Source organism: Vigna umbellata, chromosome 1 (assembly GCF_029865625.1).
Source record: "Vigna umbellata cultivar VRB3 chromosome 1, Vumbellata_1.0, whole genome shotgun sequence".
Taxonomy (NCBI): domain Eukaryota; kingdom Viridiplantae; phylum Streptophyta; class Magnoliopsida; order Fabales; family Fabaceae; genus Vigna; species Vigna umbellata.
Genome location: NC_142165.1, coordinates 73,483,691 through 73,498,703, shown reverse-complemented (window position 1 = coordinate 73,498,703; position 15,013 = coordinate 73,483,691). Strand labels below are relative to the sequence as shown.

Here is a 15,013-nt window from a genome sequence, read left to right as displayed (position 1 = left end):
GTCCTTGAGTGATAAGGAGAAGGCTCTGCACATAACCGGATCACTGTCCGTGTAGAACACCATTGCATTGGTGAAAATCCTGAGATGATTGTCGGGATCTGTCGAGCCATCATACTTATCCAATACAGGAGGGTTCCTTTCTGGCATTGGAGTTTGCATGATGACCGCAGTGAAAGGGAGCAGACTGGAGGGCCGATCGGTTCGTAAGGGGGATGGTTCCCTTCTTCCCCGATCGTTCGGGTCAGTATGCCGAGATGGCTGCTGAGTACGACTTCCAGCGTTATCATTGTGTCGGTTGTTACCCCGATCGGCTGTAGACTCCGAGTGCTGCGCGGACTGTTCGGCACGACCGCGCTCTGCTCTCAACATTGCAATTTCTTCTGCGTGCCTTCGTTGCATCTCTTGTTGTGCGTGCGTCTGTGCTTGTATGGTTCTGGCTTGTGCCTGTATTTGCGCCTGCATCTGCGCTATCAAATCTCTGGTCTGTTGTTCTTCCTCCATGCTCCTCGTGGTCACCATTTGGGTTTGCCGCTCGGCCCCACGGTGGGCGCCAAAATGTTTCGGTGGAAAGTTTTGGGACCGAGAAACTAACCTGTTGATGTGTCGGGGCTGCTCGCTCGCCTCCAAACTCCAGCTGCTGGTCGATCGGTGTTGGCGCAAGCCGATCGGTCTCCTTTTGGACGGGGGTGGATGTACCTGCAAAAGGTACTCCGACGCTCAAGTTAGGCGTGTGATTTGAAGAGCCTCGGCTCTTGGTTGAATATTTAGTGAATGATGCGTAAGTGAAACGTACCTGGCTTTTGGCCCTGGCTTTGTATTTATAATTTACCTCATGGATCCTGAGCTGATATAAGCCCAATAAAATATAAACAGAATAAGATATAAACAGATTACCTAAATATCCGGTTGGTTGTTTGTAACCGCTCGGTTAATATTTCATACTATACACATATATATATTTTTTTAGGATGGGATAAATAGGAAAAGGTGTGGGGACCTTTTCCCATCCCAATTAAAAAAAGCTGACAAATAGACGAAGTTAAAGCAAATGGTTACCTGAAAAAGAAGCTCCAAAAAGTTGGATGAAGGAAGAGTAATTATAGTTCTTACTGATATTTTCAATGACATAATTATATTAAAAATCGTAATTAGAAAAAGGTAATAGGAAGAGTAAAGCTGGAAGCAATAAAAGGCGTGAGTTGCATTGAAGCAGACGCAATTACAAAAAGTTAGGAGCACTAAAACGCATAGTTTCCTTTGTGGCACAGGGAATTGCCACATCGTTAGGCAACTTGGAATAGGAGAATGAAAACAACCTTAATTTGAATAATGGAGTGATAATTTAGGGGACGTATAAGTGGAATGACAGGGCAAAGAAAAGGGTAAAAAGGAAAGATAGAGGAATGAGAGTTGCATGTTCCGTGGGAGTGTGTGTTGAATCACTGTCAATGATGTCTGATCTGCTTATTTGGAAACCTTGTCGCTTTCCCTGAGGTGACGTCTTCTCTTCCCCACCTCCACCTACCTTCCCTCATCCATCCACACACACACTCGCATCAACCACTAATCATTATTTTAATTAACCATATTCCATTCACCAAACTCCACTGATCCCATCGCTTTCCCCTTCCAAAACCACAATTTTGCATCCCTAATTAAAAACAAAAAATAAAAAAATCCTTTCTTCTTCTTTAAAGTACCTTCCTCCTGTCATCCCATTTACAGCGTCAAGTGACTCATTCAGTTCTTCAGTGGGTGCTAGTGGTGGTGGCGGCGGTGGCATACACTCGAAACTACTGGCATTATTGCTGTATGTCAGTGGAATATTACACTGGAATTTACTACGCTGAGCTCGCTAACCCTCTCCAATGGCCACAGCTCAGGAACAAACGACGCCATGTTGCGCCACCGGAACGAACAAACCGTCTTCTTCTGCGTCGCTCCAACCACAAAAACAACCATCACAACAGCAAGAACAACGGCCCTCCGTTGCCACCTTCATTCCCGCCATCGATTCTCCTCCCAAAACCGCTTCTGCCAAAGGTCTTTTTTTTTTTTTTTTTTTTTTAATTCAATTTCGTTTTTTTTTCAGGCTTTTATTTGTTTAGAACTTGATATTATTATTATTTTTTGCTTGATCTCGTCTCCTTGGTTGCTGATAGAATGATAGAATAAACTAGTGTTGCAAAGTGGTCTTCATTATGGGTCAATTTATTTCTTTGACTACAAGTTTTAAAGTACATTTTACTCGCTCCTTTTCTTGCTCGCATATGCATGACTGATCATGCTCTCTTTCTCGGTAGTATTATATTGATTTCGTTTTTCTTCCTCTGTTATAATTATCGAATTCAAAATTTCATTTCATTTTGACAGTCATTTTCTCCTTATACTCTCATTTTCGAAACAGAATAACATGCATACTCCTTTCTCACTGCTTTCACTTACGCAAATGGTAAACACTGCGCCTTCTCTTGTACCAGTTCTTCCTGTTTTCTCCTTTTTCTTTTTGCATCAATTTCATTCTCGGTGGAAGAATTGCTGGAAGTTTCAACTTGTCATGCATGAGAACTTGAATGAAGTGTCATGTTTCTTTTAATTCTATAAAGAAAGAGAACCTTATCTTTTTTCTCTCTAAATATCAAAATGTATTCTTAATTTGGGGAGTGATGGACGAGTTCTTCTGTGGCGATCTGTAGTTTATGCAGTTCTTAATGTGCCTCGTTGGTGAGGAATACTCCTAGCCTAAGTCCTATCTTTAATGTGTTTTCTAAGGTCAAAATTTAGATATTGTTCTTAGTTGTTTAAGGTTCTATTCTTCTATCAGAAATAGTTCATTTCGCTTACCTGCTTAACAAAAGTTTGCATTAAATAAGTTATTGAAGTGAGATCTCTAATTTTGATTCCAGAATAGTACTAAAAGTACTTAAGAAATTACGTCTAAGTTTTGTCCCTTCTTAAATTACCTCAATTCCAATAAGGATAGAGTTACGCTTTTGGCTTCTCTGTGATCCATTGCTCATGGATGCATCAACTTTGTTGCTCTCTCAGATTTTCAGGGAGATTAGGAGCCTTATGTATTGGGTCTTATGCTCAGCTTTTCCATTTCTGTTGCTCTTGGTCTTTTTGTGTTTTTCTTTGTCGTCTCCCTAGTTTATCTCCTCATCTATGATGAAATTTCTTCTTATGTCCAAAGTTGAAGAACTGTTCTTTTTGACGTAGGTATCACAGTCATGGTGAGAGCTCAGACCAGCCATCCTCTGGATCCACTATCTGCTGCTGAAATATCAGTAGCTGTAGCAACCGTTCGAGCAGCTGGGGCAACACCTGAGGTACATAACTTCTTCCCTCCTTGGTATACATTTTTGCGTGGTTTACTACCGCTCAATGGAACAACTGTGCTTGCCATAACGCTATAACCACTTTATGCTACTAATGGAACAACTGTGCTTGCCCGTAAAGCTATAACCACTTTATGCTACTGTCTCTGCATGTTGATGAAGTTATTTGATTATCTCGTTAGGTGAGGGATGGCATGCGCTTTATTGAAGTAGACCTGGTAGAACCAGAAAAGCAAGTTGTTGCATTAGCAGATGCATATTTCTTCCCTCCTTTCCAACCATCACTGCTCCCCAGGACAAAAGGTGGACCTGTGATTCCAACTAAACTTCCTCCAAGGAAAGCAAGACTAGTTGTTTACAATAAAAAGTCAAATGAGACAAGCATATGGATTGTTGAGCTTAGAGAAGTTCATGCAGCAACTCGAGGTGGACACCATAGGGGCAAAGTTGTTTCATCTACAGTTGTTCCAGATGTTCAGCCTCCAATGGTGAATACAAACTTACTCCAAATTTTGTTCTTCCTTAAAATGGTGATGCTTATTAGGTTTTTAGAGTCCTCCTTGTGCCCATGCTAATTAATTATTAAACTATTTACCTTTTCTTTTCCAATTTTTCTATGTGGAAGTTTATAACTTCTTTTCCGATTTTCCTAACTCGCCAATAAAAATCCTATATACCAAATTATTATAATTGTTGCAACTGTTACTGATAGGAATGAGAAGAGATGGAGAGTATACGAAAGAAGAAAGAAAACTAATTAGCTTTAATGACCTAACTGTTTGTAATAGTTAGGGAAGGGCGGGAAAAATAGTTGTATAAATAGTTGTTTGTATAGTTGGAGGGGGACTTTTGGAATGTTGTTAGTTAACAGGCCTTAGACCTATGAAGGGGATTATGCCCCTGTATCTTGATTGTACAAACTATTCTTCTGTGAATAATACCATATTCTTTTCATTATGCTCGGAGTCTTTGTTGTGAGAGGTTGAGAGGGAGTTCTTGATTAGGTTTCGAGTTCAGAAACCTATCAATTTGGTCCGACCTGTCGGATCCCATTTGCAGAAGGGAAAATCGCGCGTGATGGAGCGTAGAGTGGTGGCGGTAGAAGGTCAGTTGGAGGCTATGGAAATTGCGATAACGGAGACGAAGGCGGACACGGTGGCTCTGCAACAGGAAACAGGGGCTTTGAGACAGGATACGGTGGCGATGCGCCAGGATATTCAGGCGATTTTGAGAATGCTGGAAGATCGTAATCACCACCAGAACGACCGACACTAGGATGGAAGTCAATCGTCGGTGAATGAGAATGAGGGTAGACGCGACAAAGAGAGGGAAAGAAGAGGAGAAGGGAATCAAGAAGGACAGTCTAACTAGAGGAAACGGGTGGAGTTACCCATGTTTGAAGGAGGCGATCCATTGAATTGGATCAGTAGGGTGGAAAATTTTTTCGAAGTTCAGAGAGTGGCCGAAGAAGAAAAATTGCAGTCGGCCTTCAATCAGCATGGAGGGATACGCAGGGTATTGGTTTCGGTTTTGGAGAGAGAAAACCAAGAAAAATTCTTGGGAAGGCTTGAAGAGAGCGATGGTGATAAGGTTCGTAGGGGGAACTCGAGGATCGATTTATGAGAGGATAGCGACCATTAAACAGGCGAGGCTGGTGGACGATTACATTCGAGATTTTGAAGTTTTGGTGGGACAGACGACCAAGATTCCCGAAGAACAACTTCTGGGTTACTTCATGGCGGGTCTCCAGGAAGAGGTGTGCAACCACATGAGGCCGCATAATCTGCAAGACTTGATGACAACCATGCGAGTCGCGCGAGACGTGGAGAAGCTGTGTACCTACTCAAAGATCGGAGGCGGACTGATGACCAAGAATCAAAGTTCTTGGGGGAGGACGACAGGGGTAGTAGCGCGAGTCGAACCCAGTCGCGATTCGCAGGGCCGAGGAGGGGTAGCGGAGAGCGTCGGGTCAGTAAAGAGGGAGGCGACCCAAGGAAACGGAACAACGAGGCCCAATGGCGACGGGAGGGGGAGAAACATCCGAAACTTACCTTACTCAACGTTCATGAAGAGAAGAGCGGAGGGAAGATGTTTTCGGTGTGGTGGGCCATTTAGTCCCGGCCATCAATGCCCAAAGAGGGGATTGCGAATGCTGATATTGGCCGAAGAAGAGGAGGAGGAAGGGGGCGAGACGGAAACTGAGCTGAATCACACCCAGATGGAGCTGTCGGCATTTTCCGCCATGAAGTTGCGGGGGGTGTATATGGGACCGTGAAGTGCTGATCCTCATCGATAGTGGCGCTAGCCACAATTTCATCAGTCAAGGATTGGTGGAGGAAATGGGATTGGCCGTGATGGATACCCCATCATATCTAGTAAGTCTGGGAGACGGCCAGAAGAAGAAGACCAGGGGCTGCTGTGAGCGAGTGATGATAGAGATAGGGGAGACAGAAGTTGCTGAAAGATTCTACTTGTTCGAACTAGGGGGAGTGGATGTGATCCTAGGAGTGGAGTGGTTGGAGAAATTGGGGGAAGTAACGCTAGACTGGGGCAAACTAACTATGGTGTATCATCAAGGGGGAAGGAAGATAATGGTAAAAGGAGACCCAACGTTGGAAAGAAAGATGGTGGAACCAAGGGCTTTATTAAAAAGGAACGAAGTAGAGGCATGGCTGCTGGTATGGGAGTTGGGTTCGTTAGAGAAGAAGGAGGAAATTAAAGACTGCCAGGGGTTAACGGAGGAACAAAGTTGGGAGATGGAGAAATTATTGAGCCAGTACAGAGGGGTATTCACTGAACCAGCTGGGCTACCTCCTGCCGTGGTATGGTGCACCACATACCTCTCAAGGAGGGGATTGATCCCATCAATGTTTGTCCTTACTGGTACCCGCACGTGATGAAGGGAGAAATAGAGCAGCAAGTAGTTGAAATGCTCCGAACAGGGGTTATCCGACCCTGCCATAGGCCTTACTCGAGTCCCGTTATTCTAGTGAAGAAAAAAGATGGCAGCTGGCGATTCTACATCGACTATAGAGCGTTGAACCGTGCCACAGTGCCAGATAAGTTTCCGATACCAGTAATTGAGGAGTTGTTGGATGAGTTGAGGGGGGCTTGCTACTTTTCTAAGATTGACTTGAAGGCGGGTTACCATCAGATCCGCATGGGGGAGAAAGACATAGAGAAGACCGCTTTTAGAACTCATCAGGGTCACTACGAGTTCATGGTGATGCCATTTGGCCTCACCAACGCCCCTGCCACGTTCCAAAGTGCCATGAACTGCCTCTTCTAGCCCTACTTAAAGAAGTTTGTTTTGGTATTTTTTGATGATATATTGGTTTATAGCCAATCATGGATGGAACATCTCAAGCATGTTATGAGTGTCCTCTCAATGTTGGAGCAAAATCAATGGGTGGCAAATAGGAGGAAATGCTAGTTTGGATAGACTCAGATTAAGTATTTGGGGCATGCTATATCCAACCGAGGGGTAGAGATGGACCCCAAGGAGGTGAAAGTTGTTCTAGACTGGGAAAGGCCGAAAACAGTCAAAGGATTAAGGGGTTTCTTAGGGTTGACTGGTTACTATAGGAGGTTTATCAAGAACTATGGGAAGATTGCCAAGCCCTTGACAGAGCTATTGAAGAAAGGAGGGTTCTCTTGGAATGAGAAAGCAGAGGAGGCCTTACAGAAATTGAAGAGAGCCATTACAACAACTCTAGTGCTGTCTTTACTAGATTTCCAGCAACCCTTTCACATAGAGTGTGATGCTTCTGGCAGTGGAATGGGAGCAGTACTGACTCAGGGGAAGAAACCGATTGCCTTCTTTAGTAAGGCTCTGTTTGGAGGAACGCTGAACAAGTCCATCTACGAGAAAGAATTGATGGCCTTGGTGTTTGCCATACAACATTGGAGGCCTTACTTATTGGGGCAGAGATTCGTAGTTCATACCGATCAAAGGATCCTCCGGTACTTGTTAGAACAACGTATAACTACTCAAAATCAACAAAATTGGATTGCAAAGTTGTTGGGGTATGATTTTTAGATAGTTTACAAAGCGGGGGTTACAAATAAAGCAGCAGACGCACTGTCTAGGAGGAATGAGGGGGATACTGAGGAAGAGAAAGAATTGCGTGTGGTGGCCAGGCCCTACTGGCAAGATTTTGGGGAAATTATGAAGGAAGTGGAGGAGGATGAGGCTTTGAAAAGGGTGATGGAGGATATTAGACGTGATTTGAATACCCATCCAGCCTATACCCTGGAGCAGGAGAGGTTGCACTACAAGGGCAGGCTGGTGCTGTCAGCTCAATCTCCCTGGATTTACAAGCTGATAGTAGAATTTCATGTGACGTAGACCGGTGGACATTCAGGGGTGTACAGGACGTACAGGAGGGTAGCCCAATCATTGTATTGGATCAACATGAAGAAAGATGTGACCGAATTTGTCGCCAGCTGTCTTGTATGCCAACAACACAAATATTTGTCCTCATCTCCTCAAGGACTGTTGCAACCGCTGCCAATTCCAAACGCTGTTTGGGAAGAGTTAAGCATGGACTTTATAGTTAGGCTACTCAAATCGCAGGGGTATGATGCTATTCTGGTTGTAGTAGATTGCCTTAGTAAATATGGCCATTTCCTGCCACTTAAGCACCCCTATTCGGCCAGAACTGTTGCAGAAATATTTGTCAAGGAAATTGTCAGGCTGCATGGAATTCCTCAGTCCATTGTGAGTGACAGGGACCCTTTATTTCTAAGTATTTTCTGGAAGGAGTTGTTCAAGGGGCAGGGTAGTCAATTGAAGATGAGCACCGCATACCATCCGGAATCCGATGGGCAAACAGAGGTATTAAGTCGAGTGTCAGAAGGATATCTTAGATGTTTCTGTTCTGAACAACCGAGAGGATGGATGACAGTTTTACCTTGGGCTGAGTATTGGTACAATACCAGCTATCAAGGAGCCATAAGGTGTATTCCTTTTGAGACTGTTTATGGGAGACCACCTCTTTCAATGCATATATTTATACCTGGAGAATCATTAGTAGAAGCGGTGAGCCAAGAGCTCCAAACCAGGGATGAGGCGTTGAGACAGTTGAAGTTTCATTTGGAGCGGGCTCAGGAGTTGATGGTGAAATAGGCAAACAACAGAAGGAAACCCACAAATGTGGAGGTTGGGGATTGGGTCTACTTGAAGATAAGGCCACACAGGCAATCTTCAATGACCACCAGGCTTCACCCGAAGTTGGCAGTTAGATACTTTGGACCATTCCAGATTATTCAGAAAGTGGGAGAGGTAGCCTACAAGCTTCAGTTGTCGGAGACAGCACACATACATCAAGTCTTTCATGTATTGCAGCTGAAGAAGGCGATAGGAGAGCAGAGGGTGGAGAAGGAGTTGCCACAAGACCTGCAGGCCGAGGGGCCTTCATTCTGGCCAGTTCGAATTCTGGGAAGAAGGCAGACCCAAAAAGGAGAAGAAATGGTGCCACAGTTGCTAGTAGAATGGCAGGAAGGAGGGCAGGATGGGGCAACATGGGAGGATGAAGTTACTATCAGGGAACAATACCCTGATTTCAACCTTGGAGACAAGGTTGAGCTTCAGGCAGAGGGTAATGATAGGAATGAGAAGAGTGGAGAGTATACGAAAGAAGAAAGAAGACTAATTAGCTTTAATGACCTAACTATTTATAAGAGTTAGGGAAGGGCGGGAAAAGTAGTTGTATAAATAGTTGTTTGTATAGTTGGAGGGGGACTTTTGGAACGTTGTTAGTTAATAGGCCTTAGACCTGTGAAGGGGCGATTATGCCCCTGTATCTTGATTGTACAGACTATTCTTCTGTGAATAATACCAGATTCTTTTCATTATGCTTGGTGTCTTTGTTGTGAGAGGTTGAGAGGGAGTTCTTGATCAGGTTTTGAGTTCAGAAACCTATCAGTTACATTGAGATTCGAGTTGTAAATTTCAATTATTTTCGAATAAAAAATTGTTTGTGTTGTTCTCTCTGCCCCATAGGATGCTGTGGAGTATGCTGAGTGTGAAGCTATTGTGAAGGACTTTCCACCATTTCGTGAAGCAATGAAGAAGAGAGGCATTGAAGATATGGATCTCGTGATGGTGGATCCCTGGTTAGTAACTGCTTTATGATGATTTGATAGACTATTATGATAGTTTATTTAATCTATATCTTGTTCTGTCTAATTCTTGTGCTGTTGAAACTTTTAGGTGTGCTGGATACCACAGCGAAGCTGATGCTCCTAGCCGAAGACTTGCTAAACCACTAATCTTTTGTAGAACTGAAAGCGACTGCCCCATGGAGAATGGCTATGCCCGTCCAGTAGAGGGAATTCATGTACTTGTTGACATGCAAAATATGGTTGTTCTTGAATTTGAAGACCGTAAACTTGTTCCCCTTCCACCTGCTGATCCACTAAGAAATTATACTTCTGGTGAAACCCGGGGAGGAGTTGACAGAAGTGATGTAAAACCCTTACAGATTATTCAGCCTGAAGGTCCAAGTTTTCGTGTTAATGGACACTTCATTGAATGGCAGAAGGTGGTTGTCTGTCTCAAGCATATTTTCCAAAACCACATTATCATACATATTGAGAATTGCTAAACCTGATGGACCATTTTTGCAGTGGAATTTTCGTATTGGATTCACTCCTAGGGAAGGGTTGGTTATTCATTCAGTAGCCTATATTGATGGAAGTCGAGGACGAAGACCAGTGGCCCACAGATTGAGCTTTGTTGAGATGGTGGTCCCGTATGGAGATCCTAATGATCCTCACTATAGGAAAAATGCTTTTGATGCTGGGGAAGATGGCCTGGGGAAAAATGCTCATTCTCTCAAGAAGGTCAGGACATTTGCTTATATTCCAATCAATTTTTTCTTCATTTTATCTTCCTTTCTCAATGTACATGAAATTAAACTGGTTGTGCATAATATCATCATTTCAGGGCTGTGATTGTTTAGGCTATATCAAATACTTTGATGCACACTTCACTAACTTCTATGGAGGTGTTGAAACTATCGAGAACTGTGTATGCTTGCATGAGGAAGATCATGGTATTTTATGGAAGCATCAAGATTGGAGAACAGGTTTGGCTGAAGTTCGAAGGTCTAGAAGGCTGACAGTGTCTTTTATATGCACCGTGGCTAACTATGAGTATGGATTTTTCTGGCACTTTTATCAGGCAAGTTAAATTTCTACCTTGCATATATACCTGTGAGTCTGTTGAATGATATCGGTGGAACCATCTATGATTTTGGAGGCCTACTGATATATAGTTACACACCTTTAATACATACAAGTATCTGAGGTTGTAAGTTTGTGTATATCCTGTCAGGGATTCAAGAGGAAGGTCATGTTATGTTACCCAAAATCAGAACGGATTTAGATCAGTAGCATTACTTTCATCGTTATATAATATATTATATTGCAGAGAGATATTCCCTTTACTGTTTTATATTGCATGTATATTAATTATATGTCTTTTTCTTAGCTGACATTCCAAATTGCATTCCTTATTTATGGATTTCTGCTGGATTTACATGTCTAAGCTTCAAGCACTCTAGTTTGCTGTCTCTGTAATTGTTTATTTTCTTGCAGGATGGAAAAATAGAAGCAGAGGTCAAGCTCACAGGAATTCTCAGCTTAGGAGCATTACAACCAGGTGAAACACGAAAATATGGCACAACTATTGCACCTGGACTGTATGCGCCTGTCCACCAACACTTTTTTGTTGCCCGTATGGACATGGCAGTAGATTGCAAACCTGGCGAAGCATTTAATCAGGTTAGCATGCAATTTGATTTTTAAGTAGGAAAGGTCTTTAGTGCAAAACGTAAAATTTTCTCTTTCCCCACCTGGCCCAAATCTTAATTCGTAATAGTAAAAATATCAAATAGAATGCTATACATTCAGGTGTCTTCGCTTTCTATAGCAGGACAATGAGCTGTTTAGACTATTCATGGATGAAAAGAATACCACATATGAACAGTGCAGTGCTCAGTAGTTTCTATTTTCATTAGGTCCTTTTTATTGCAAACTACTGATCTAAATCTTTAACATTGTTTCTCCTTTGCACCAACTTCCCTTCGTTTAAAAAATAGAAATCTTTTAGCATTGCTACCGTGGCTTATGAGGTTTCTGTTCTTTTATCTGTGATATTTCATGTTGAACTCCTGATTTTATGACTCAGTAGTTCATTCTACAGTTCCTTGCTGGTATGTATGTTTTTTCTCTTCCATCATAAAGCTAGATTTCATTAAGTATAAGCTTATATCTACCCCTCTGCCCAGGTTGTTGAGATGAATGTCAAAGTTGAAGAGCCAGGAGACAATAATATTCATAACAATGCATTTTATGCTCAGGAAAAACTGCTTAAATCAGAATTGGAAGCAATGCGTGACTGTGATCCTTTATCCGCCCGTCACTGGATTGTAAGTTCTTTCTTATTTTTAAACTCCCTCCTCCAGGAAAAAAAATATTCGGATATTAAATTTTTCCCTGGGTGAATATTTCTGCTGTCACTGTCCACTTTAGATGCTGTAGCAGGGACAATCTATAATTTTCAAATCTGGCTGCTGTTTTAAGCTGCTTCTGCTCTGTAAGTTGTGAAGGATATTTCACAGTATTATTTATGCCTACATATATGTTAAATTTATTCACATCAATTGAAAAGATTGTTATGTTATAGTTATTGTGTGTATGTGTGAGAGAGCGAGAGAGAGAAATTGCATGATTCAGGTCGTCATTGATTTAAGATTGCCCCGCTATTAGTATCGTGGTCCCCGTATTGAGAAACTATAAATTTTACAAATTGTTTTTACAGATTCCATGATGCTTATAGTTTTTGAAAATGGTGAAACGCAGGAATGCGTTTGTTATCTTTTTTTCTCCCTACTTTTTCTGTATTCCAAATTTCCTAGGGCATATATTTCCTACAAGCATATTCACTGTGGCAGTAGTTATATTTCAAAATGTTGGGATTATTTGCTAGTTTGAACAAGCTCTATATCTTACGCAATAGTGCACATTTTAGGTTAGGAACACAAGGACTGTAAACCGAACTGGGCATCTAACTGGTTACAAGCTAGTACCTGGCTCAAATTGTTTACCTTTAGCTGGCTCAGAGGCCAAGTTTTTGAGAAGAGCAGCTTTCTTGAAACACAACCTTTGGGTTACTCCTTATGCACGAGATGAAATGCATCCTGGCGGAGAGTTCCCTAATCAAAATCCACGCGTTGGAGAGGGTTTGGCTACTTGGGTTAAGCAAAACCGATCACTGGAGGAAGCTGATATAGTTCTTTGGTTAGTTCACCATTCTTCTAGCTCGATCATAACTGCTACTTGCACAGTTTAATATTAAAATTTACAAATTTTATCAATTTGGGGTTAGTTTGTTTAACTATATTTCAATTTTTTTTTACCAAGATGAAATTGTACTAAGAACTACTAACCAAAATCAAAACATTTTTAAATTGACAAAAAAATTATTCGTTTGACTTTAATATGTTAGTTTGATATGGCAAAAAAGATAGTATGTACTGTTGTATTAATATACTTGCTATGATGCTACTCCTCGAAAACCCTTTTCCATTGCAAACTTGAATAGGTAGCCGTGCTTATAATCATGGTTATCAAACTCTCGAGTTAACACGTAAACTTGTACGAGAGTTTACGTTTCCAGACATGGCTTCCGAGTTAATTCGGTAGTAAACTCGTTTTCTACGTAAACTTGGTAGAACTGACTGTGAAATCGGTAGGATTGTGTAGAATGGTGAGTTTGGAGCGATTCTGCGAGTTTGAAAGGGGGAAAAATTAAGAAAAACAAGGTCGTTTGGGGTTTAGGGTTTCATGACCTAATTGCCACTATTTCTCGTGCCCCTCTGTCTCTCCATAGCACTGCTACAATTCTTTTTTTATTATATATTTAATGAAATGTATCAAAATTAATGACAATAATTCAAGTATTTATATTTTACAATATTTATTTTTATGAACAATATATCTATAAATTTTATTTATTTAAAGTTATATAATTTTGTAGACTTATTTGAATTAAAATATTATTTATATAATTTTTTTTCATTTGACGTAAATTCTTACGAGTTTACAAGTTGAGTTTACTCCACTCTCACGAGTTTACTCGACTTTCACAAGTTTACGTAACTTTCGAATTTGATAACCTTGCTTATAGTTAGTAGCTGAGGTGCCATGAATGACGGATAATTGTTGTCCTATACTTGAAGCTCTGATGTCATGGTTATTTATTTTTTGCGCGTTATTTATTTTTTGCGCATGTCAACTTATTTGGCGGAATGTTTCAGGTACGTATTTGGAGTGACACACATTCCTCGATTGGAAGACTGGCCTGTTATGCCCGTGGAACGCATTGGTTTCATGCTTATGGTATGCTATTCATCCTTTGTGAATTTAAATGAGATTCATCCTGAAATGAAACACTTTTCACTTATACAAGAAGAAAAAAATATAAGCAACGATACCTCTCTATTATGGGTTAAATTCATTAAAAATGGGTCGCATTTTTCATTCAACGAGTCTCTCCTGGTACTATACTTTTTAATAAATTTTAACCAATAGAAAAATGTGGTTAGAAAGAATGTTGGTAGTACTTGTTTGTTCCACCAAATGTTGAAACACATTTTTACATGAAATCACAAGTACTAGTTTTGTGATCGTACGTGCATTTTATGATGCAGCCGCATGGTTTTTTCAATTGCTCGCCAGCAATAGATGTTCCACCAAACCCAGGTGATTTGGATGATAAGGAGAACAATGGCTTGCCTGCCAAGCCTATTCAAAATGGGCTAATTGCCAAGCTTTGAAAGGATTGAAAGTCTAGACAATCCGGCTCTCCCTCTGTACGTTATGTTCAAATAAGTCAATGTTAAATACAACAGTTTGTAATGGTGTGGTCTTCAACCTGGCTGGATATTTAAGAAACGGCTATTATTGTATGTATAATTAAAATGTATCTTTGTTGTTGCATGGTAGATGCAAGGCTGGATATTTAAGAAACGGTTATTATTGTATGTATAATTAAAATGTATTATTGTTGTTGCATGGTAGATGCAAGGTAACTTTATGTCATTTGATTTTATGAAGAATCTATGGGTGAAGGTGAGTAATTGTGCTAAGTAATAAATGAAATTGGATAATAGTATCGGAAAATGTTTTGATACATGTCTAAAATAGTGATCTACACTTCACACACATCCAGACAGGAGATAATATAAGTTTATTGGAGATATGATCTAATAACAGGATAGATAGTAAGAAACTTGTGGGGGTATGGTTCACAAAAAACACAATAATAATGAATGAAAGTAATTGTATTATAATATCCAATATCTCAATGATATAATGTATATAGCATGTAGTGTACTCGAAAGAGTAAATAGGTTTATATAAATGCAACCTAGGGATAATAGAAAACTATTAAGATAGTTAAGACTAAACATCGTTTAATATATGTGGTAAATGGTCTAATTAGACTTAAATGATGTTATCTGGTAAATGATCTTTTGTGTTTTCCGTCATAGATAAAATAATCTTAAGAGTTAATATATCATAATTTTTCACCTTGGCTCCAAACCCCAATTATGGAAGAGACATAAATTTTTTCTTCTTATAAGTCAGACGCAAATTTATGTTTG

At 40.7% G+C, this 15,013-nt stretch overlaps 1 protein-coding gene and 1 pseudogene across 2 annotated transcripts; both read left to right on the top strand.

Moving 5' to 3' along the window:
• The first annotated feature begins 1,643 nt into the window (after positions 1 to 1,643).
• LOC124823883 (spermidine copper dependent amine oxidase 1-like) lies at positions 1,644 to 14,425 on the top strand. Of its 2 annotated transcripts, none has more exons than XM_047296193.2 (12): positions 1,644 to 2,043; positions 3,229 to 3,329; positions 3,521 to 3,826; positions 9,343 to 9,455; positions 9,553 to 9,883; positions 9,969 to 10,184; positions 10,288 to 10,524; positions 10,941 to 11,126; positions 11,633 to 11,773; positions 12,376 to 12,644; positions 13,664 to 13,745; positions 14,057 to 14,425. In XM_047296193.2, the coding sequence occupies exons 1-12, from the start codon at positions 1,869 to 1,871 to the stop codon at positions 14,180 to 14,182; spliced, it is 2,283 nt and encodes a 760-aa protein (XP_047152149.1). In that variant the 5' UTR covers positions 1,644 to 1,868; the 3' UTR covers positions 14,183 to 14,425. The 2 variants fall into 2 exon arrangements, with proteins under 2 accessions (XP_047152149.1, XP_047152148.1); XM_047296192.2 differs by having other exon boundaries at positions 1,646 to 2,043; positions 3,220 to 3,329.
• LOC148206259 (uncharacterized) lies at positions 3,838 to 9,331 on the top strand (annotated as a pseudogene).
• Positions 14,426 to 15,013: the final 588 nt, after the last annotated feature.